Source organism: Pan troglodytes, chromosome 15 (assembly GCF_028858775.2).
Source record: "Pan troglodytes isolate AG18354 chromosome 15, NHGRI_mPanTro3-v2.0_pri, whole genome shotgun sequence".
Classification (NCBI taxonomy): Eukaryota; Metazoa; Chordata; class Mammalia; order Primates; family Hominidae; genus Pan; species Pan troglodytes.
Window position 1 is genome coordinate 92246939 of NC_072413.2, and position 24549 is coordinate 92271487.

A 24549-nucleotide genomic window follows, 5' to 3' on the forward strand; every position below is an offset into this window, starting at 1 on the left:
GCTTTCACTTTTACCCTCATGGTGTCGTAGTCCATTTTGTGTTGCTGTAACAGAATACCTGAGACCAGGTAATTTATAAAGGAATTTATTTTGGCCCACATTTCTAGAGGCTGGGAAGTTCAAGATCAGGCAGCCCCATCTGACCTGTTTCTGATGAGGGCCTCATGCCGCCTCGTAATCTGGCAGAGAAGTGGAAGGTGAAGCAGGCCTACAAAAGGGAGAGGGAACAAAAGAAGCTGACTTTGTAACAACCTGCTCTCCAGAGAACTAACCCAGTCCCACGAGAGCTAACCCAGTCACTTGTGAAGGAGATCTCAATACCACAGGAACTTCACCAGTCAACCCACGAGGGTGGAGCCAGTGGGTGGACCCATGCAGCCCCACCTCTTAAAGATTTCACCTTCCAGTATTGCTGCACTGGGGCCAAGCCTTGACAGGCGTTTTGATGGAGACAAATCATATTAAAACCAGTACCCTATGGCATACAGTGTTGCTACATATTCCATCTCTCTTTTCTCCCATCAAAACTTAACTGACTTGTGTGTATATAGGGCTAAGAATTTGACTTTAACTTTTTCACCTAACTGACATTAAGACAGATCCTGAGACATTGTCTACATGAGTTTCCTCTCCTTAATAATATTTTAATGCTAGAGATCTCATGGCCATTGGGGGAGAAATTTGGGATGGGGTATTTGAGTGGGAGAGGGTAAAGAGATATTCCTTAGTGTTATGTAAATCATGTCACAAAGACAGTTAACTGCTCTACTGAATGTATGGCTAGACTCTTGACTAATGCTGGATATTAGTTATCAGTAAACATTAACTATTTTGATAAAGAGAAATTTGGAGAAGTAAATGTCAAGTACTTAGGTACAGAATTCAATCGTATAATTATAGTATTACATTTACTTGGATTACCAACATTTTATCTGAACTCTAGGAAGCCTCTTAAAGATTATTGCAATATGGACAATAATTGTGTTTGGAAATTCCAGAACAGTCATTTAGACAATATGACAAACCAGAGGAGTAAAACTGCAGTACATGATAAGTGAATGAATAAATCTTTTTTCCTCTAATAATGGGGCATCCCCAGGCTCCAAACTAGAACCTTGCTATCATCTTTGATCTTTTCGCTTTTACTGCCCACGCCCATTTATCACAGAGCTGGGCCTAACCTGTGTTTGTGGCTTTATTTCCTACCATTCTTTCCCACTCCTCTTGTGTCTGATGCTCCAGTCCCACTTCCATAGCATACCAGATTCTTTCACACCTCTAGTCTTCTCTCATACTTTTTCTTTCTCTATTGTTTCCTTCCCTCTATTTTTGTCCTAGCCAACTCCTTCTGCTTCTTTTTTTTTATTATTATTATAGTTTAAGTTCTAGGGTACATGGGCACGACGTGCAGGTTTGTTACATATGTATACATGTGCCATGTTGGTGTGCTGCACCCATTAACTCGTCATTTACATTAGGTATATCTCCTAATGCTATCCCTCCCCCCTCCCCCCACCCCACGACAGGCCCCGGTGTGCGATGTTCCCCACCCTGTGTCCAAGTGTTCTCATTGTTCAATTCCCACCTATGAGTGAGAACATGCGGTGTTTGGTTTTTTGTCCTTGCAATAGTTTGCTGAGAATGATCCTTCTGCTTCTTTAGTTCCCAATTTAAATACAGTTTCCTCCCTGACATCTTTCTAAATCCTTTACACCAGGGGTTGGCAAACTATGGCCCTTAGACCAAATCTGGCCCGCCGCCTGTTTTTGTGAATTAAGTTTATTGGGACAGAGCCACACTTATTTGTTCACATATTGTCTGTGGCTGTTTTTGTGATGCAAGAACAGAGCTGAGTAGTTGAGACAGAGCCTGCAAAGCCTAGAATATTTACAAAAAAAGTTTATAGATCCCTGCCTTATACCAGCTATTAAGACAGTGATCACATTGTCTTGTATTTTTTGTGTTTGGCTTTTTTGCTGGTTTACATTTCTCAAAATCAGAGACCATTTATTATTCATATTTCTACTTCTACTTAGTTACAAGGCTTGTTCTGTAAGAAATACAGTGTGTTGAATGAATGTCATTTAACAAAAATAGTAGATATGGCACCGAAATGTAATGATAATAGTAATAATAATACTCATAAGCCTGTTATAGCATTTTATTTAGTATTTCTAGATAATAAAGAAGTGATTCATTTCTGAAATTTAAGAAAACTGTGAGAAATTTGGAGAGCATTTAGAATTGAGACTTAAAAATCACCAGTATGTCAGATACTTGTGACCTAAGCAGATGTACTCAAATAATTGATTCATTTTTTAAAGAAGAGCCATCTAAGAAGTAAAAGTGATGAAATTGAATACATAGAACATATTATAAGCTAATGTAATTTTAGTAAAAAATGAAATGATAAAATGGGCTTAAGCTGTAGCATGGTACGAGATGGGTGTAAAAGAGAATAAGAAAAGTTTCCTTTGCTTACTATTTATCTATTTATGTTAATGGTGTTAGAATTCTTTTAGTTATTCAGACTCAAATCCTCAATCATCTTAGCTTTTTAATTCATAATCACTCTTTATATTCTGTTCCCAATGGCCTGCAGTATGAAGTCCAAACCCCTTAACCTGACATTAAAGTTTTTGATCATTTCAAGCCTCCTCTTACCCCTTTTTCACCACCCACCTCCATCATTGTTGCTTTCAGGTATTTTCTATTACTATGAGGCTAACATAGTAATTTTTCTTTCTGGAATTTGTGTGTGTATTAGTTTCCACATGTGCAATGTGGACGACTGAATTTAAAGTATGTATTATTTTGTTTTGTTTTCCAGATGACAGAAGTCAAACTATACTTCCCTTAGTGAAATCATTTTGTGAAAAATCTTTCAAAGCAGATGAATCAATTCTTATTTCTTTATCTTTCCATTTAGGAAAACTATGTCATGGACTATATGGTATGATATATCCTAAGAATTTTGGGACTGTAGATAATTTTTCCCTTTTTTTTCTACCTCTGTCATTAAACTTTGGCTCTTCAGTTAATTGTAAAGCCTAACTCTTAAGTATATAAAAATCTTATGAGATCTTAGAATTTTGATAGCATCATTTGGAGCACATTTAGGAATGACTTTTTCACCAATAGAACCTATTTGAAAGAACAGTGACAGAATAAAGTAAGCATAGCTCTTTAAATCTCTGAATATTTTATACTTATGTATTATTTGGTATGTGATAATAGAAGCTCAGGCTTATTAACTATTTGTATGTAGTAAGTATACACTTATTAACCATTTATTGAATAATTTATTATATCATTAGAGAAGTTCAGCTTGGGATGTGGAATAATGCCATAACTCTTGGCATTTTGAACACATAGTTCTTAGCTTTCTGTATCGATGTGAGATAGACTGTTTAATAATGAACTCATAACAATATATTATGAGTTTCTAGCTCCTTGAGATAGTTAATGAAGTGGAACCATTCCATGGATTAAAAATATTTTGAATTTATTTGCTGTCTTTCAGATTCAATTTTTAAGCTCCTTCCCTGCAGAGACACATACACACATGCATGTGTCTTTTCTGTCAGCAATTTTAGAACATTTACTATAATAGCAGATGTATAAATAGCCACAATGTTACTATTAGTGACTTTTTAGTGGCCTACAATATGATACATGCTGCAGCAATTAATGCAGCTATAGTTCCTGCGTTATGTAAGTTATACTTTTGAAATTAAAATATTACTGGTATTAACATGAGGTAAAATAATGTGATCTGTTAGATTCCTAACAGATACTCTTTTCATGTTCCTTTTATTTATAAAGTATCTGTAACCATTTATTTAAGTATTTGGCTCCAATTATATTTTTATTGTACTTTGATTTTCCCTTTTTAAATTTTGTTTTCAATTGAAATGTTGAGCATAGTTTTTTATATTTGTTTTAGGAATTTTCACTCCAGATCAGCACTTGAGATTTTTGGAATTTTATAAGAAACTTTGTACATTGGGTTTGCAACAAGAAAATGGACACAATGAAAACCAGATTCCACCCCAAATCCTAGAGCAGGAGAAGAAATATATTTCAGTACGGAAGAACTGTGCTTATAACTTTCCGGTAATAAATATTTATTTATATTTACTGAGGATTTTTATTATAACTTTAAAATATGTACATAGATGGCATTCAAAATATTGCCATTTTTGACACTTGCTGCTTAGCATTATGTCTAGCATACATAGTATGTGCAGAGTAAATATTTGTGAAATTTATATCTCTATGTATAAATCAGAATAATAGACACATATTTGGATCTTCCAAATATGATTTTTAGTTAAATTAAAATTCAGAGAACATGATTTCAATTTAAGTGAAACGATTATAATATTAGGTATTGATGCATGTTTTTCTTTCCTTCCCACTCATCTCCTCCCTTCCACCTCCACCAGGCCATGATTGTTTTTGTTGATCCTAAAAACTTCCACATGGAACTCTATTCTACATTCTTCTGCCTTTGCCATGACCCTGAAATACCAGTCAGATACACTATTGCTATTTGCTTTTATGAAGTAAGTCTGAAGACTTGATATCACTTTACGTTTGTTGTTAATTCTACCTATGTATACTAGGTGATTTTGTGCTTATAGATTATAAGATATAGACTGGATATCTCTTTCATGTTCTAGTCTTAAATCTTGTTTAAAAATTTCCTTAATTTTCTTCTTTTTTAGTATGTTTACTGAATCATTTCCATAAATACATTATATTTGTGTATTCTTTTATTAACCCATTCATTCAGCATATCTATACCAAGTGTTTAAACCAGACATTGTGGTAGATATGGGTGATGCAGATTTTAAAGTAAAATCAGTTTTTATATGCTTTATAATATTTACAGTTAACTTTGCACCTAAACTTAAGCACTTGAGAACCAATAGAAAATTGAGACACATTAATTATTTTTACTACAAAGGGATGGTGTTTCGTGAGCACGGCTTTTAGATTCTGCTATTATGACTATAAAGTAAGAGCAAAAATAAATTGAAACTTTTATGATGAATTTAACTTTTTAACCCTTGAAGTTGAAATTTGGGGCATGTTTCTTGAATGACAGCAAGAAGTGCACGTATGCCGTGGTTGCAATAAATACGGATAAGCTATAACTTTCAACTTCAAAACTGACACATAAAAGCCTCTAGATAAGTGGTACAAGTTCTTATTCTCAGTGAGAATATTTCACCCCCTTCCTTGCACTGTGTTCCTATGTCAGAGCACTTTGATGATCTGCAAGTGTGCAGGATATCCATCCATAGCATCATTATTAATGTTGCTTAGATTTTTTTTTGGCTATTGGGTGATAGTTTTGCTTTTTTAAAAGAACGCTTTTTCTGGTATGAAAATATATATGCATTATACAAAATCCTGGACATCTTCTCTTTAAATTAATTTCAGTGCTGCACAATTATATCATCTTTGTAAAACACACCTGTAGAACTCTGCTTTCGGAGGAGCGGGGATAGCGCAGAAAGCACTGGCCAGCTGAGCAGAATATTCACCTCCAAGATGCATTAAATGGTCACTTAGGCTTGGTTACCATGTCCACATGTACTTGTTAGATCAGTGGTCTCCAGAGAGGGTTGTACAAGTTTGGAGTCTGAGAATGCAGTATTTATGCAATTTTAGACTTTCTATTTTTTTCTCATCAGTTTAATATTTAATTTTATTTATGTTTTATAGTAGACATAACATAGCACCATATAATTAAACATATGGAAATGTACACATGTATACAAATATGTTTCACTGGTGGAAGTGAGTTTGATAATCATTGATCTATATTTGCTGGGTGGCTAGTTTCCATATTCTACCATAATCATACCATGTAGGTAGGGTAAGAATGATGTGCCTCTCCATAAAATGAGGGGCTAGTGTAAGTTTTTTTTTTTTTTAAGTAATGAAAATCCACTGGTGGATTTAAATTTTTCTAACAGTGTTAATGCTAGAGTCTGATAATTGCTTTTGTATTCTTTGTTCTCATTTTTCAGAATAATAACACTTTGGAAATATTTTCGACAAGTCAAAAACAACCCTGTTAGAGCAAAGAATTTTAAAACACTTTCTTTATCCAGGGACCATTTTTTTTTTCAAATAAAACTTTATTCAAGCCCAGTGTGTTTTAGAAAGAATAAGGTGAAATAGAAACTGGTAAATTCACCATTGTGGGCTCCGAGTTTATAAGGAGGAGACAAAAAAACTACTGTCTACAAGGGGAACTGTATTATTCTGGACTCTCCCAACTCCTCTCATGCTGGTTAAAGTCTTTGATGGGGAAAAGTAAAGTTGGTTTGCTTTCTTAGGAGTTATAACTACCCCGACATCACTGTAGGCCTTCAGTAGAAGTTACCCTTTGGGAAGTTCTGAACTGGTATGAACACTTGTATGCCTAGGATGTCCTTTAAGACCCTGTTGGCTCCTCTAAGACTTTAAAATGTGAACTAGAGGCCCCTGTGGGCTTGTTATTGCTGTTGATGTGAAAGTAATGACTCTGGTAAATCCCATTCTTTTGTATTTCCTCACCCCATGTGTGTCTACACATTCCAGCATGTCACGAGGCAGACTAGAAAGCTGGTTATTTGTGCCACTAATTTTTATAGAATCTAATTTTATATTTGTGGTATAACATGGCTTTATTTTAGAAGAAATATATAACAAGGATGTATTTTTAAAAATTATTATTGTAACCTGTATCTGTCTAGTACTCTCAAATCTGAGAGACTTTATTGCTATATTTTAGGTATCTAAGCTTCTGAATTCTGGAGTATATTTAATACATAAAGAACTAATAACATTATTACAAGATGAATCGCTGGAGGTAATATTTTCTTACTCTTTGATTTTTAATTCTTTTATGTTTGGTCCAAATATACCAATGCCTTTTCTCCCCTTCTTCTTGGAATTGTGTCAACTCTTTCAGCTGACTAGCCCCAGAAGCTTCAAATTGTTGTACCACTATATCATAAACAGGATATTGGGAAGATAGTTTAAAAAATAAGGTTTTAAAATATATTCAGTTTTAAAACTTAGTATATGTATATTTGTTTATTAAGAAAAATTTAGGAAGTGCCAAAAAACAGACAAAAGAATGCCTTTAATTTCAATTACTGTTACTATTTGTTTTCTTTTTCTTTTTTATATGAATATTCTTTTCTATATAAAGGTTTTTATTTTACTCAATTGTAATCATATATCACATTTTATAACTTTTTTCTCTTGCCATTGTGTAGTATTTTACCACTTAATATGTACTTATGAAGACTTTGAAATACTTTATTTTGATGCTATATTTAGATATTCCTTTCACCTAAATGACTGTTAGTTTGCCAAAGCGCAGCTCGTGAATATTTTGATATCACTGAGAATGTTATCCAATTTAAACAACGTTTCGAAAGTTTGGAGGCAGTTTTTGAACATGTTAGTTTTGTAGAAGTAGCTGTCTCAGATTTAGACCATTTGGACAATGTCAAGAGGCAGGTACACTAATCTCTTTTCGAAGGTTGGCCAAGGCAGTTGATCATGTTTCTAAGACTTTTCAGCAAGAAGATGGCAGAGTAAGAAAATACAAATCCTCAAAATGTTATTGGGGGGGGGGGGGGGAACCACTACTACTATATAGAAATTGACATGTAGAATTAATCTAGAAAAAACATAGTAATCACTATAACAGTAATCAATATCTCTGTTAAAAGGTACTAGATGCTCTTATAGATCATCTTCCAGAAATCTTGGAACTTATGTCTACTGGTGGAGAAAGCAGTGTTCAAGAAAATAAGGTAAACTTCATCTTTCAGAAACATTCTGAGTTGTGTAAATATTATCCTACTCTACAGGGTGTTTTGAGGCATCAATGAAAGAATGTTTGGAAAACTTGTAAAATAGTGCATGCCACATAGCAGGTGGTCAGTAAAAGCCTATTAGAGTTTGAACAGCTTGAATTTCCTCTATCTTTCTTACATTAATAATTTTAAATTACCATGATTGTTGTCTATTGTCTTTGGAGTTTATGTTCATATTTTCATTTTTCATTAGCATTAATGATTATTCCAAGAATAGCAAATAGGACAAAAGGGTAGAAATTTATTCTTTATTATTATTTTTTAAGCCTCTGTGTAACCTAAGAAAAGGGTAGGATTTAGGAGGTCAAAGCTTGTTGACAGTAATAATATGTAATACATTTTACTGTAGTTGGAAGAGTTGCTATGATAATCTGACAGGAAGAAGAATGAGTTGTAGTTTTTATTTCAAAATTTGGTTCCCAGGAATCATACTTTTTACTTAATGATTTCTTTTAAAAGTGTTTGATTTAACCAGATAATTATCTCCTTGTGACAACTAAGATGTCTCCTAAACTCTGAAATGAGAAGCAGTATTCTCTTCCCCAATGTGTTATAAGACTGAGTAATTTTACTGAGTGCTGCAATTTATTTATAATTGATTTTTTGATGCGTTTCATTTTTCAGTTATCTTCTCTGCCTGACTTGATTCCAGCACTCACAGCTGCTGAACAGCGAGCTGCAGCCTCTTTAAAATGGAGAACTCATGAGAAGCTACTTCAGAAATATGCCTGCCTGCCACATGTCATATCAAGCGATCAGATTTATTACCGTTTCTTACAAAGAATGTTCACAATCATGATGACAAATGTGAGCTCAGTACCTTTCATCTTATTCTTTTGAACTCATGGTTGGTTCTGGAATTACCAAAACTCTTCATATTTTCAAAATAGTAGAACAAACTCAGTTCATTCCATTCTACCTAGGAGGATGTCAGCTTCATAGGTCCAGAGGAGGGGACTCAGGTTTCCCTTTGCTTCCCCACTAGGTCTCCCTCTGAGAATCTTCTCTCTAGCTGGAGAGAGGAACGACTAGGTGGCACTTTCACCTACCCTTTGTTTATATACTGCCAAGAACAGAGTAGACTCACTTCAAACTTGAAATAGTTCTTCTTAAGAGGAAGGTTGACAGGACTCAGTGACCTTGACTGCAAAGGACCTTCTGTTCTGATGTGCACCTCTGATGCATCCACAACCTTAGTGTTTGACCCCAGCTATGCTGTTTTGCCAAGGCACCCCTTAAGCTTCCTACTATAAGTTTGGTTACTTTTAGAGTGTGGCAATGGAACAGAGAAAGCTTATACAAATACATGGATGCCCTACTATTGATAACCTTATAATTAGTGTTAAAAGAAAAAGACTCCTCCCTCAAAACAAGGTGGCACTCAAGCCTCCCCACAAAGTTAATTGTCGACTTTTTTCACAGAAATTTCCAAGGGGATTATTTAACTCGTAATTCACTGTACATTTAACATGACATCCTATTGCAATTTTTTGAAATATAGAAACATTCCATGGCTCTGTGATCTGGGCACAGAAGGCTTGGGACAAGCCCAACTGGTCAGGCCTGCCTCTGGGGCAGATGCTGAGTTGGGGTAGTGCAAGCTGGGTGGGCCCCACACTCATCTGCTGGGCTGAAAACCCTGGGCTGCCTGTGCCTACCTGGTTGTATACCAGTTGTACCACTGCCCTGCCCAGGGATCTCCCATCTTTGACCCACTGCACTGCCAGACTACCAGCAGACATACCTTGCAAGCTCCTCTGAGCTGGAATCAATCCTACTGAAACTATTCAAAAAATTGAGGAGGAAGTGTTCCTGTTTAACTCATTCTACAAAGCCACCATCACCCTGATACCAAAATCTGGCAAAGACACAAGAAAAGAAAACTGCAAGTCAGTATTCCCGACGAACATCGACATAAAAATCCTCAAGAAAATACTAGCAAACCAAATCCAGTAGCACATCAAAAAGTTAATTCACCACAATCAAGTGGGCTTCATTCCTGCAATGTGAGGTTAGTTCAACATAAGCAAATCAATAAATGTTATTTGCCACATAAACAGGATTAAAAGCAAAAATTACATGATCATCTCAATGGATGCAGAAAAGGCTTTTGATAAAATCCAGTGTCTCTTTGTGTTAAAAACCCTCAGCAAACTAGGCATTGAAGGAACATACCTCAAAATAATAATAGCTGTCTATGACAAACCCACTGCCAACATCAAACTGATTGGGCAAAAGCTGGAAGCCATCCCCTTGAGAATTGGAACAAGACAAGGATGCCCACTCATACCACTCCTATTAAACATAGTACTAGAAGTCCTAGGCAGAGCAATCAGGCAAAAGAAAGAAATTGAAGGCATCCAAATAGGAAAAGAGGAAGTCAAATGATCTCTCTTTGCTGATGATATGATTCTATACCTAGAAAACCCTAAGGATCTTGTCAAAAGGCTCCTAGACCTGACAAACCACTGCAGTAAAGTTTCAGGTTGCAAAACCAGTGTACAAAAATCAGTAGCATTTCTATACACCAATAATGTTCAAGCTGAGAGCCAAATCGAGAATGCAATCCCAATTTTAATAGCCACAAAAAAAATATCCAGTAACACATCTAACCAAGGAGGCGAAAGAGCTCTGCAAGGGGAACTATAAAACACTGCTGAAAGAAATCATAGATGACATAAACAAATGGAAAAACATTCCTTACTCATGGATTAGAAGAATTAATATTGTTAAAATGACCATATTGCCCAAAGCAATCTACAGATTCAACACATTCCTATCAAACTACCAATGTCATTTTTCACAGAATTAAAAAAATTATTTTAAAATTACTCTTGAATAGCCAGCGCAATCTTCAGCTGCTATTTCAGCCCTCTGTTTACCCAGTTTCCTATCAGCCTTTTACCTGTTAGTTGTAGAATCCATTGATGATCCTTGCTTGAATTGGTGATTTCATTATAACTTGAAAAATAATTTTAAAATTCCATCATTTATGCATTTTTAATGGTGGCATTCTGTGAAGAAGTGCATTCCTTTGTCCACATTGGTTATTTGATTACCTTGAGCTACGTTTACTAATGTAAAGACAGGATGAATTCTTAATTTTTTCCCTTGAATTATCAATTTTCAGAGCTAGGAGGTGGCGTAGTAGCTATTTTTAATGGTGACAAGTGCACTTTGTTTTTAATTTTGACTCTCTTTTAGATAAATGTTATTGCAGTTATTTTTTTTGTGCACAAATTGTTACAACTTCTTTAAGCTGGCTCTTGTGTGCTTTTGACTTGATTATATTTATCTTTGACTTCTGGCCCAAAAGAATACCTTATGCCATAAACTATAATATATATTTTATATGAGGTACAAAATATACATATTTTCATATGACTATTATATGTGTATTTGAAATTCTATCAGTATATATAAAATGAAAGAAAAGAATAATATGCTTTTATTTAGTTCACCATTTATCAAAAATTCATTTTCCTTAAGTCTAGTCATGTTTCTGCTTATGTATATTTTTTAAATTTTCTTTTCTAAATCTTAGGAAATACCCTCTTTTTACATTCAACAGATTAAAAACCCCACTCAAATTGTACCCGATAGAATGTGAATAGCTCATATAAAATATGAGAGGAGGTAGCAGGCAACACTGTCTCAGCAATGTAAAGTTTCAATTTGAATTTCAAGGATCCCCACTATAATATTTGGGATCTTTAGTAATTCAACATTATATTTGTATGTAAATCAAGATAATGAACATGAATTTATACTGGACACAATACGTCTGGTTGAGAGATTTTTCTCTAATATATGGTTTGAACCCAAACCCAGGAAAGATAAATGGCCATATTTATTTAGAATTAAGGTTCTGCCTAGTGGTGTGACAGAAATTGAAAGGACAAAGGGACTTGAAATAGTGGTAAGAATGATTGACATGGTGTCCTTTGGATTCTAAATGTCATCTGTATCATGAAGAGCTAGAATTAAGCCAGAAGGATTGAAGAGTATACCTGATCACAGGATCTCTAAATTAATATTTCAGTAGTGGCATATTTTTGGTGATGTACCTGACACATGGCATGTTATAGCAAATGTTTGTCAGATGAATGAATGACAAAGTCCAGGGAACAGCTAAAAGAATAGGTGGCAGGGGTGTATTTGATCATGTAAGATGAGATGGCAAGGAAATGAGAGTCAAATCTGGAGGATTTGGACATGACTATGCCAAATTAACTTTGTAATATAATTATTGGTTGATTTGCCTGAGTGATTAACATTAAATTATGAAGATACTTCCAGAAGGATGTAAGTTCAATGAGTTGAGAGGCAGTGAACACTTTAGTTTTGTCAATAACTTAAAATTGATTTGGTGGGGTCAAATTATCTAGACTAGAATTAGCCTAGTGTAACTGTCTGTCTTACTTATTTCTTCAAGAATGTTTTACCTGTCCAAAAGGCGGCTTCACGAACTCTGTGCATTTTTCTGCGTTATAATCGTAAACAAGAACAGAGACATGAGGTCATTCAAAAATTAATTGAACGTAAGTAATCATAGTCTACTATTTTGAAAAAGGAAAGTAAACAAACTAGTTGGCTTTAGTTATGTCTGACTTATGTATCATTTTGCTGTGAATAATTAGGTTACTATTGGGTTTTATAAGATGATTTTTATTTTCTAGAAATCCTTATGGCAAGATTAGATCTGTGATGAATGAAAGTAATAATTACTCTGTTTTCTTTTGTAAATGTCTACACTTTAGAAATTAAAATATATTTACTTATATTGAAAGCCCAGTATCTACCCTGATGAAATAGCATTTGGAACTAAAATATAAATAGAATATCCATGCATCTAATCATTTATTTTATGGTCCTATTTCAATATTCACATAATTAACAGAATCTGGGATTTTTCTTTGAATAGAGTTGATAGTATATTTGAATATTAATTTGATGAGCCTAGTTGGTTTATAATGTCTTAAGAAACTAAGTCAGTTTACAAATGCAAATTTATTTCAATTTGGTAAGAGCTAAAATCAAGGCAAAAACATTTGGTTTATAGTATTGATTCTAGAAATAGTTGCACACACCTATATATACTTAGTGAGTTTGTTAATTATTGTATATTTGCTTTGCCCATAATGTCTTAATACTTTTACCAAACTATATTATCCAGCATAGGCAGGTAATGGGATTTTCTAGTTATTGGAGTTTACCAGTTTAAGTGTGTATCACTACTTTTCAAAAAATTAGAGTACTTTTATAAAATTCCATTTAAGAAAAAATATGCTCAGTATACTTTAATCTTTCTTTTTATAGTCTTATTTTAATTCGGTTTTCATTTTTCAGTGGCAAGAGCTCATGTTTAGAATGTTTTATTTTGAAAGAAGATTCAGTTTGGTTTTATTTTTGAACATTTATGTAAAAAGTAGAAAATTAACCTTTTAAATATTGACCTGAATTATTGTCAGTAATGCTGTTTATATATGACTGTATCTACTTTAGGCATTTTTAAGGAAACAAAGGGAAGAAAACAGTTAATTTGATTATTAAAACACTTAGAAGTTATACAGAGCTGTGTTTGAATTCTAGCTCTGCACCTGCCAGCTGTGTGACTTTAAACTCACTAAATCTTAGTATCCTTATCTTTTAAGAGGAAGAAGTATGTGCATCCCTTGGGCTGCTTTTCAGGGCTAAATGAGATAATATGTGTAAAGTACTTAGCACATAGTGGGTGATAAAAAGTAGTAAATACAGTCATTCCATAGTTAATAAATGCTTATGAAATTGAATGAAATGTTTGACCAAACTGTTTTATGGTTTTTGAGGTGTCATTTTGGGGATTTACAAACCTGAGGTATATAATGATATTTTTCTTCTTATGTATTGTATTTGCTAGCCAAATTGTGGGTATGAAGAAACTTCTTATGCATTTTGTGTGTCTAACTTTGTCACTTTAATTTCATGTAGGAAAAATTAACTTAAGATAATTTTTGTTGTTGTTTCTAGAATTGGGCCAAGGAAAAAGTTACTGGAATAGACTTCGATTTTTGGATACCTGTGAATTTATTATAGAGATATTTTCGAAATCATTTTTCTGTAAATATTTCTTTCTACCTGCTATTGAACTGACACATGATCCAGTAGCAAATGTGAGGTATGTTATCAATGAAGGAAAATATTTGAAATTGTATTTATTTTTATCTACTATAGTGAACATATGCAAAATCTTTTCCTTAGCCAATTAAAAACTTAAGTCAAGAATTTACACGTGCTTTGAAATTCTTAGTATTCATAATTGATGGGCATCAGTAAGACTTGGAAGCATACTCTTTCAACACTGTCTCAGATCTTTTGTCTTTACTGGGTTGAGAGCGGTTAGTCAAAGCCAGATTGGTAAGCTTCTTCGGCCATTTGGATATACACATTGAAATGATTAGAAGGTTGAGTAGATGTTATTAATTTATCTACCATTAAAACTAAAGAAAAGACGGTCAGTAGCCTTATCACTTCAAAGTTGTTTGGTGAGCATCTGTTAGTTTTTAGAGGCCCATTTATTCAAAGAAGTAGAACTGCTTCAAAGTCTTCATCTTGTCTTCTATGTTTTGCCTTATATTATTGAAATCCAGTAAAATGTTAATTGCATTTGATTAACTGTTAAGTTGGAAGGAACAGACCTGAAAACGGCTTGCCTGGAAATGGAAAAAAATAATAAATATATTTTGTCCTTATTCTCTCCAAAAGAGCACATCACTTCCTTTTTTTTTTACTGTGGTAAAATATGTATAATATAAAATTTACTATTTTAACCATTTATAAGTGTATAGTTCAGTGGCATTAAAGTACATGCACATTATTAAGAGCTATTTTTGTACATTTGATAATAGAATGAAAAGAATGTTAAACCCTCAGCCATTAGATTTCTGTGTTCTAAGTCCTGTGTCTCTATTTTGAACTTGAACTCAGATCTGCAGGAAAGAGAGACATCAGAGTCAGTTGGCCAAAGGCATTCCTGAACAAACTCTAGAACTCCCTGCTGAATTTTCATACATTGGGGCACTTAGTCTTATGCATCTGAAAGATGCGTATGTACCACTTTTATAAACAACTGATGTGAATTTTAGGCAATATGTAAAACATCAAAACTTTTTAATAGGAAGAGTTGGTGAGATAATAAGCTAACTGAGATTAATAGTCTTGGTGTTGAGATATATATGAGGATGAATTGTCAAAAGATACTGAAAAGTTCAACCTAAGACTTTTATGAGCATTTTTTAATGGGAACAAATCTAGAAGTTTTTCTTTTGTATTTTAAATGTGAGAAAATACAGAAAGCACAACTGCATTGACTTTAGTTTTTGTTGCATATTTCTTGTGCTTTATAAATGAGAGGTGGGGTATTGCTGACATTTAAAGTGAATTGAAAAGAACCTTTTGGGCTGGGTGTCATGGCTCATGTCTGTAAATCCCAGCACTTTGGGAGGCCGAGGCAGACAGGATCACTTGAGGCCAGGAGTTTGAGACCAGCCTGGCCAACATGGTGAAACCCCATCTCTACTAAAAATACAAAAATGAGCCAGTCGTGGTGGCACATGCCTGCAGTCCCAGCTACTTGGGAGGCTGAGGCAGGAGAATCGTATGATCCTGGGAGGTGGAGGTTGCAGTGAACCTAGATCACACCACTGCACTCCAGCCTAGGTGACAGAGCAAGACTTCGTCTCAAAAAAAGGAACCTTTGGTAATTTCTTTAGATTTTAGCTCTTCCTAAACAACTAATGGGTCCAGCTTTATGAACATTTTGTGAATTAAAATTGTGAATCTATAAAAGCAACTTTCAATGTGATGTATTGTCACTTATCAGGCAGTTGACAAAAATAATTTGAAAGGAAACGAAATCATCTCTACTTTGATCAGTGTAACTAAGAGCATAACGTTGACTCTATGAGAAAGAAATCTGCCAATTCAAAAAACCAAATGAAGAGTAATTAAATATTACTCTATTAATTTCAGAGATCTGCAGGGCAGCAGATTATTGTATAACTGTGTGTCTTGGTTCCTACTCTCTTGCCTGGCCAGCTGCCAGCCAAGATATGTGTCCAGCAACACTGTATGCTAACTGGCTTTGGGTATAAAAGCCCTTGCTCAGTGCTTTAGGGATGTGCAGATAGAATGAAAGCCATCACAGGCAAGGGTGGTAGGATCATGTTGGTTAGGAGGACAGTTTCCGGAGCCACACTCCCTGAGCTGAAATTCCAGCTCTATATTAAATGTGTATCTTCAGCCAAGTTACAAAACTTCTGTGTGCATTGATTTCCTTAGTACCTAATTTATAAAGTATTCTGAGGTACAAATAACTGAGATAATATACATAAATTATCTGAAAGGTATGGGTCCCTAATCTCAAGAATTTGATCATCTCATGGGCCCAGGAGTCTCATAGAGATGAATCACTACGATGGCTTGGGTAGCTTCTGCTGAATATCTGTTTTCTAGGCATGCCTTGGGTTATAAAGAATGGAGTGTGCGTAGATTGTTAAGTGTTTTTGTTTTTCCTTAAGTTAATGTTTAAAATTTAAATTCACCAAGTTTAGACAATGTCAAGCTGGAAAAAGACTCTTGGTATTCAGAGAAGCCTTTTCCACAGCTGCCAGAAATGAAATAATTTCTTTGGGGGGATTGATACTCCTTAATTAGAGAAAGCATTACTAGGTTTAGCTGTATCTGTGGTGAGCTGTGAATGAGATTGAGACCATTGTTGCTATTTACAGTGCTGGAAATTCTACAGGAGGAGCTTCTTTACCCTTTTTGGTTAAATAAAAAGCAAATTTTGTTGTATATGAAGAATCCTCAAGTAAAAATTCAGCTGAGAAAGTGTTCTGGAAACTCTAAAAATGGGATTCAGGTGTCTCAAGGTTGCAATAAAAATAAAAAATAATAATTTGGAGAGCATTCAGATGAATAAATGAATATAGCAGCTATAAAATAGATACCCACCTAGCATCCCTCTCTAAAACAGCCATGGAAAAAGAGTAGACTTTTAGCTTAGCAAAGGAGAGTATTTCCTCTGAAATGCCTCCTCCTGGAAAGGCTTTTTTTTAGGCTCTGGGATTTACTCTCAACTTCCTGGCATTCTTCAACCTCCTTGTTTCTTCCTTTCCAACCCAGTCTAGACTGTGGTAGTGCCTTAGACCACCTTAGACTAGGTCCTTTTATCCTTTTCTTCTCTAACTGTACATATTACTTTGGTGATCTCTCCCATTTCATGGTTTAAATATCATCTCCTTGCTGAAGATTCCTCACTCTATCTCCAGCATTGACATCTACCCTGGACAGCCAATTTATTGAGCCTGTTGCCCACTTGCATTTCCATTGCATATCTGATAGAAATCTCAGACTTAATCTGTACAGAATTAAATCTTCATCTTTCTTATCTGCTTTTCCTCCTTCTGTAGTCTTCTCCATCTCAGGAAATAACCATCACATCTGCTTAGATGAAAACCTTAAATAAATTCTTCTCTCTGTCATTCTACCTCCAATCCCTCAGCACATCCTGCTGCTGGTAAAAGATATTCAGAATCCGGGCTGGGCGCGGTGGCTCCTGCCTGTAATCCCAGCACTTTGGGAGGCCAAGGCAGGCGGATCACGAGTTCAGGAGATCGAGACCATCCTGTATAACATGGTGAAACCCTGTCTCTACTAAAAATACAAAAAGAAATTAGCCAGGCATGGTGGCGGGCACCTGTAGTCCCAGCTACTCGGGAGGCTGAGGCAGGAGAATGGCATGAACCTGGGAGGCGGAGCTTGCAGTGAGCCGAGATCACACCACTGCATTCCAGCCTGGGCGACAGAGCGAGACTCTGTCTCAAAAAAAAAAAAAAAAAAAAATGGTATTCAGAATCCAACTACTTCTCACCACCTTTTACTGCTACCACTCTGGTTCAATGTACCATCATCATCTCTTGCCTAAATTATTGTAAGAGCTTTTCCTATTGTTTCTCTTTTTCTGTTCTTGACTAGCTGCAGTCTAATTTCAACACAGTAGACAGATGATGCTTGTAAAACATTGTCAGATCATTTCACCCCTCTGCTGAAAACCTACCAATGGCTTCTTGTCATACTCAAAATAAAAGACAATTTCCTTACAGTAGCCCTCAAAGCCTCTTATTTACCACTCTGAGCTCTCCTGCTAGTCTCACCTTCACTCTGTTTAGGCATAGTGGCCAATTTGCTCATTTGGACCAACAGTAGAGACAAGCTCTCTATATTTGCTGTGATGCTCTTTTCCAGATATTCACATAGCTCATTCCCTAATTTTCTTTAGGTCTTTGCTTAAATATCACCTTTTCAGTGGAACCTTCAATGACAACCCTCTCTGGCCACCTGCTTTAAAACTGATTAATCCCCTGCCCCTGGTACTCCCTTGCCTTTATTCCTCACTTTATTTTTCTCCATAGCATTTAACACTATCTGACAGATTTTACTTGTTTCTTTTCTCTTCTCTGCTCCCATACTAGAATGTAAGTTCCAGGAGAGCAGAGAATTTTGTTGGTTTTATTTACTGTTGTATCTCAGCATCCAGAATGATGAATGTTTGACACATAATAGACACTCCATGAATATATCTTGCATGAATAAATGAACTCTCAGGCTATCTAAAACTTGATTTTTCTTTGTTTTATGTTTCTGTTATTCTTAGTTATTAAATTCACTCAAGAGTAAATACTATTTTATTGTAGAATGAAACTTTGCTACCTGTTGCCCAAAGTGAAATCTACTCTGAAGATTCCTGCTGATAAGCATCTACTTCAGCAGTTAGAAATGTGTGTGAGGAAACTCCTGTGTCAAGAAAAAGATAAAGATGTTCTGGCTATTGTAAAAAGAGTAAGTATCACTCTTGCCACAATGTTGCATTTTTTTGCATTAAGGCAGTAAGAATCTTAGCTTCACTATTTCAGCTTGACAGGATAGCCATATATTACAATATTTTTATCCTTGCTAAAATTGTAAGAATTAGTAAATGATTTGGTTGATATGTGCTACAACTAGATACGAAAGTTTTGAAGGGCACCTAGACATTAAACCTGTATTACTAGTAATATAAGCCCATGTTGAGAGAGTTTGACACATGTTAGGTGCTCAATAAACACTCTTCAATTAATAATGAATGTTTTATTCATCAGACTTTCTTTATAAGTGATTATAATCCAGTGAAACTTTGTTGGTAAAATTGGGAAAGTCACATTTTATAGAAACTTATCCCTGGAAGGGCCCTTTGAGTTAATTCAGGGGTCTGTTTGACTTTATAGAAGTTATATGCCTAGAAATATTGTGTCTACTTGAGATCATATTAGTAAGTAGCAGAATCAGGAGGACTAGAATAGAGACCTCTTACCTGCTCCTGAGTGCATTTCTTTGTAAATAATGTAACATTGTATCCTATGAGTTTTTTGTTTGTTTTAGCATGAGATCTTAGTATATGGATTCTTTGGAGATGTTGGAAAAACTAAACAGTAAAAATTTGGGTTAGTGAGCCACATCTTAGAATAATTTTTACTCTTCAAAAATTGTTTATGCTGAATATATAACTAATATTTTTATAAGTTGAAGTGAAATTATTTACTTTTATGAATCTGAATATAAACTTCAGGACACATCGTTTTTGAGCATTTATTTATAGTAAGGGAAATTTCCTTATTAGTATCATAAATAAATTAGCATACATGGTGAGAAAAGAGAGAATTCTTATTTTTTCCTCTTTTTTTCTAGAAATCATTGCCAGATGTCACATGAAGAATCTTTTAATTAAGTGATTTGATGACTTAGTATGAATTAGTATAGTTTTAGTTTTAATGAAATGTGAATTCTTCTTTCATTAACTGGTATAACCAGAAATACGTAGAGTTGGACATGCATTTAAATCTACACACACACACACACACACACACACACACACATACACACTTGTTTCTACCAGACAGTTCCTTCCTTACTATTTAATATTTAAGTATAGAAGTTTAGGCAATGGAGTTAACTTGTCAAAATAATAAACATGAGATGGTTAATTACTTTTCCAGAATAATTTATTAATTCAAGAGACAATATAAGCTAATGCTATACAGGTGTAACAGTGATGTAATAAAATTAATGGATTATTAGTCTATAGTGGATTATTCTGGAGTACAGCTCTTATTTTCAGTGTGCTGCATATAGTGAAGCCAGTCTGTCCCATGGAAATTCTGTAGTATAATGAGACATTAGTATGGAAAACTCCCAGGAAGCTACACAAAACTTTTGGATAAAAATTGAATAGTTTCATCAGTTTTATAATATGAGAAGTAACTTTATTTAAAAATAATGGCATGCATTATGAATTTTTCATAAATTTCAGCAGAAAAAGCTTCCACTAAATTTTATGTTTGTCATGGATAGCTTTGGGCATATGCATATCCAAATGTACTTTATTTTGGCCATTAGGGTTACTCTTGTAGAATAAGTTTTAGAAGTACTGCCCTCTATCAGAGACAGAACCCTGGGTTAGATTGACCATTGTTTTGATTGGAATAATTTGTTTCAAACTAGTGTATTCCAAAAGACAAATAGTAAATTGAGAGAATATTTTCAGAGCAGATATAAAATTTCTACAGAAGGGAACTAAGGATTATTAGGCCCCATGATGGCTTGTCTCATTCATATATAGCTAAAAGACTTTTTAAAACTTCAAAAGCTACATTATGTTTCTGAAAATTCAGAAAAGATTGGCACTGGGAGTTACTAGAAATTAGTTAGATTATATGCATTTGGTATTTGAAATATGCCTGTAGACTTGGTCTTCTTAAGGTTAAAAACTTTCAAAAGTTAAAATTGACCCTGGCATGATTGTATAAAGATTGATTGTAAGTACAATGTAGAATTGGGCAGAACTTTAGTTTTCTGACTTAGTCTTCCCCCTAGTGCAGAAGTCTTCTATTTGAACCTCCATTTGCAAAATAAGTTGCTGAGAAATGATTGGTTGTTTTAATTTAATTACTTTAGAATAATTTTAAAAACTTTCCTTATAGACTGTATTAGAGTTGGACAGAATGGAAATGTCTATGGATGCTGTAAGTATACTCTCTTTACCTTATTGTGTTGGTCCATTTTCATGCTGCTGAAAAAGACATACCCAAGACTGGGCAATTTACAAAAGAAAGAGGTTTAATTGAACTCACAGTTCCACGTGGCTGGGGAGGCCTCACAATCGTGACAGAAGGCAAGGAGGAGCAAGTCACATCTTACATGGATGGCAGCAGGCAAAGAGAGAGCTTGTGCAAGGAAACTCCCCCTTACAATACCATCAGATCTCAGGAGACTCATTCACTATCATGAGAAGAGCATAGGAAAGACCCACCCCCACAATTCAGTCATCTCCCACCCGGTCCCTCCCACAACATGTGGGAATTAGGGGAGCTACAAGATGAAATTTGGATGGGGACACAGAGTCAAACCATATCATTTATACTGAAAGGAATATTTTAAACTTGGCAGAAACTCATCACTAATGTTTCACAATTTCATTTTAAACTTTAAACAGTTTCAGAAAAAGTTTTATGAGAAAGATTTGTTGGATCAAGAGAAAGAAAGAGAAGAACTACTTCTTTTGGAAATGGTATGTTGTTTTCACATGCACACACATATACTCTTTTCTGATTAATAACTGTGTTTTTTTATTAAACTTAATCATTTCTTTCCATTTCACCATTTCACATTACTCTTTTTTCTTCTTAAATGATAGTCCAGTTTTTTGAAATCTGTTCTTTTATGAACTAGATAGAAAACAATATTTGAGAGCCTTTTAAAAAAACTACCTTGCTGAAGTATAATTGACAACTACATATATTTAAAGTGTACTATTTAATGAATTTTGACATATCGATGAAACCATCACCACAATGAAAATATGAAACATTTCTATTCCTTTAAAGATTTCTGCCCCTTTGTAATCCATGTCTTCTACTCTAGTCCCCAACAACCAATGATATAGTTTCTGTCACTGTAGATTAGCTTGCATTTCCATAATTTATATAAATGGAATCATATATTAGGTATTAATACTATTTTTGGTCCTGCATCTTTCTACCAACATAATTACTTTGAGATTCATCCATATTGTCGTATGCATCAAGAAGCCATTCCTTTTTATTTCTGAGCAGTAGTCTATATTTCGGATATATCACAATTTGCTTATCCATTCACCTCTTTATGGACATTTGGCTTACTTCTAATTTGGGGATATTACAAATATAGTTGCTTTGAACATTAGTGAAGAAGTCCTTGGGTAGACCTGTTTTCATTTCTCTTGGGTAAATACCTAGGAATAGAATGGCTGGTTTGTATGGTATGCTTAACTTAAAAATAAAATAAAACTAAATTTAAAAAAATGGCCGGGCGTGGTAGCTCATGCCTGTAATCCTAGCACTTTTGGGAGGCCGAGGCAGACGGATCACGAGGTCAGGAGATCAAGACCATCCTGGCTAACATGGTGAAACCCCATCTCTACTAAAAAATACAAAAAATTAGCCGGGCATGGTGGCGGGTTCCTGTAGTCCCAGCTACTCAGGAGGCTGAGGCAAGAGAATGGCGTGAACCCGGGAGGCAGAGCTTGCAGTGAGCCATGGTTGTGCCACTGCACACCAGCCTGGGTGACAGAGTGAGACTCCGTCCCCCCAAAAAACAAAACAAAACAAAAAAACCTGCTTTCAAGTGATTGTACCATTTTACATCTACATTGTCTATGCTGGAAAGCTTTAGTTACCAGCCATACTATTGGGTATGTAATGGTATCTCATTTTTTTTTTAAATCTCTTTTTCTATTCCTGATGCCTAAAGATGTCAAGCATCTTGTCTTTGCTTACTGGCCATCTTTATCTCTTATTTGATAAAATTTGTTTTCAGAATTTTAAGTGGGTTGTTTATTATTGTTGAGAGGTAAGAGCTTTTAATCCATTCTGAATACAATTTCTTTCACAGATATACATATTATGAATATTTTCTTGGAGTCTGAGGCTTATCTGTTCATTTATTAATGGTGTCTTTTGAACAACAGAAATATTTGATTTTGATGAAGCCCAGTTTATCAATTCTTTCTTTGATAATTCTTTTTTGTTCCAAGAATCCTTTGTCTATCCCAAGATCATAGATTTTTTCCTCTATTTTCTTTTAAAAATTTTCATTTTAGGTTTTACATTTAGGTTTATGATTCATTTCAAGTACATTTTTATATAATATATGTTTATTTTTTCTATAGGGAATATTCATTTATTCCAGCACCATTTGTTAAAAAGCCTTCTTTTCCCCATTGAATTGTCTTAGTGTCCTTAAGAAATATTAGTTGTACACATATGTGTTTATTTCTTGACTTCCTATTATTCTGTTCCACTTATTTATAAGTTTATCTTTTAAACAATACCAAACTGTCTTGATCACTGTAACTTTATAGTGTTTTTGAAATTTGGTAGGATACGTTTTCCATCTTTGTTCCCTCTTAAAATTGCTTTGGCCAGTCTAGGGCCTTTGCATTTTGATATGAAGTCTGGAATTTATTTCTACATATTTTATGTTTTTGGCATTATTATAAATGGAAGTATACATTTTTTTATTTCACTTTCCAGTTTTTTGTTGCTGGAGTATAAGAATACTGTTGATTTTTATATATTAACCTTGTATCTTATAAACTTTCTAAATTTGTTTATTCTAGAAATTGTTTTTTAGATTTTCTGAAACTAAATTTTATGTGTAAGTGATCATATCTTCTTTAAATACAGCAATATTACTTCTTTCTATTCAATATTTATGCCTTTTGTTTCTTTCTTTTGTCTTATTGCAAGATCCAGGACCTCCAGTAAAATTAAGGTGGTACAAGTAGGCATCCTTGTCTTTTTACTGATCTTAGGGTGAAACAGTTCAGTCTTTCATCATCGGGTATGATGGTAGAAATAGGTTTTATGTAGATTCCCTTTATCAGATTGAGGAAGTTACCTCTTACTCCTAGTTTGCTAGGAGTTTTTATGAATGGTTGTTGCATTTTGTTATATCTAGAAATGATATTTGATTTTTCTCCTTCATTCTGCTAATATACTGAATTACACTGATTTTTCAAATGGTAAACCAATGTTGTCTTTTGGAGATAAACCCTATTTGGCAATGGTTTATTATCCTTTTTCTCCATTGGATCCTTGGCTAATGTTTTTGTTAAGGGATTTTGCATCTGTATTCATAGATTCATAGTGAAATTGGCCTATAATTCCCCTTTTTGTCATTTTTGGGATTAGATTTGGTATTAATGTTATTCTGGCCTCATAAAACAAGATGGATGGTATTCCCACCTTCTCTATTTTCTGACCAAGTTTGTATAAATTGGTTTTATTTTTGCCTTAAGTGTTTTATAGAATTCACTAGTGAAGTTATCTAAGCCTGGAGTTTTCATTTTGGAAAGTATTTTGATAATTGATTCTATTTCCTTAGTAGACATTAGATAATGTAGATTTTCTGTTTCTTCTGTTGTCAATTTTGGTAAGTTGCTTCCCTTCCACCCCAGTTCACATGTTATTTAAACTGACAAATCTGTTGGCATGAAGTTATTTATAATATTCTATTATCCTTTTAATTATGGCATTAATCT

The 24549-nt window shown here is 34.4% G+C and overlaps 1 protein-coding gene across 7 annotated transcripts in view; it reads left to right on the forward strand.

The window, feature by feature from the left end:
- The window catches only part of PPP4R4 (protein phosphatase 4 regulatory subunit 4), a 105279-nt gene that overhangs the window by 63434 nt on the left and 17296 nt on the right, over positions 1-24549 (forward strand). For all 7 annotated transcript variants that reach the window (XR_010151018.1, XM_063793105.1, XM_016926671.4 and 4 more), the window contains 11 exons: positions 2831-2953; positions 3947-4116; positions 4449-4568; positions 6794-6871; positions 7746-7829; positions 8517-8699; positions 12328-12433; positions 13902-14049; positions 18629-18773; positions 20951-20992; positions 21463-21537. Coding sequence is in view for 6 of the 7 variants with exons in the window: in XM_063793105.1 (XP_063649175.1) it covers positions 2831-2953; positions 3947-4116; positions 4449-4568; positions 6794-6871; positions 7746-7829; positions 8517-8699; positions 12328-12433; positions 13902-14049; positions 18629-18773; positions 20951-20992; positions 21463-21537 (1274 nt within the window). In the remaining variant the exon portion in view is untranslated. The remainder of the gene's footprint in view (positions 1-2830; positions 2954-3946; positions 4117-4448; positions 4569-6793; positions 6872-7745; positions 7830-8516; positions 8700-12327; positions 12434-13901; positions 14050-18628; positions 18774-20950; positions 20993-21462; positions 21538-24549) is intronic.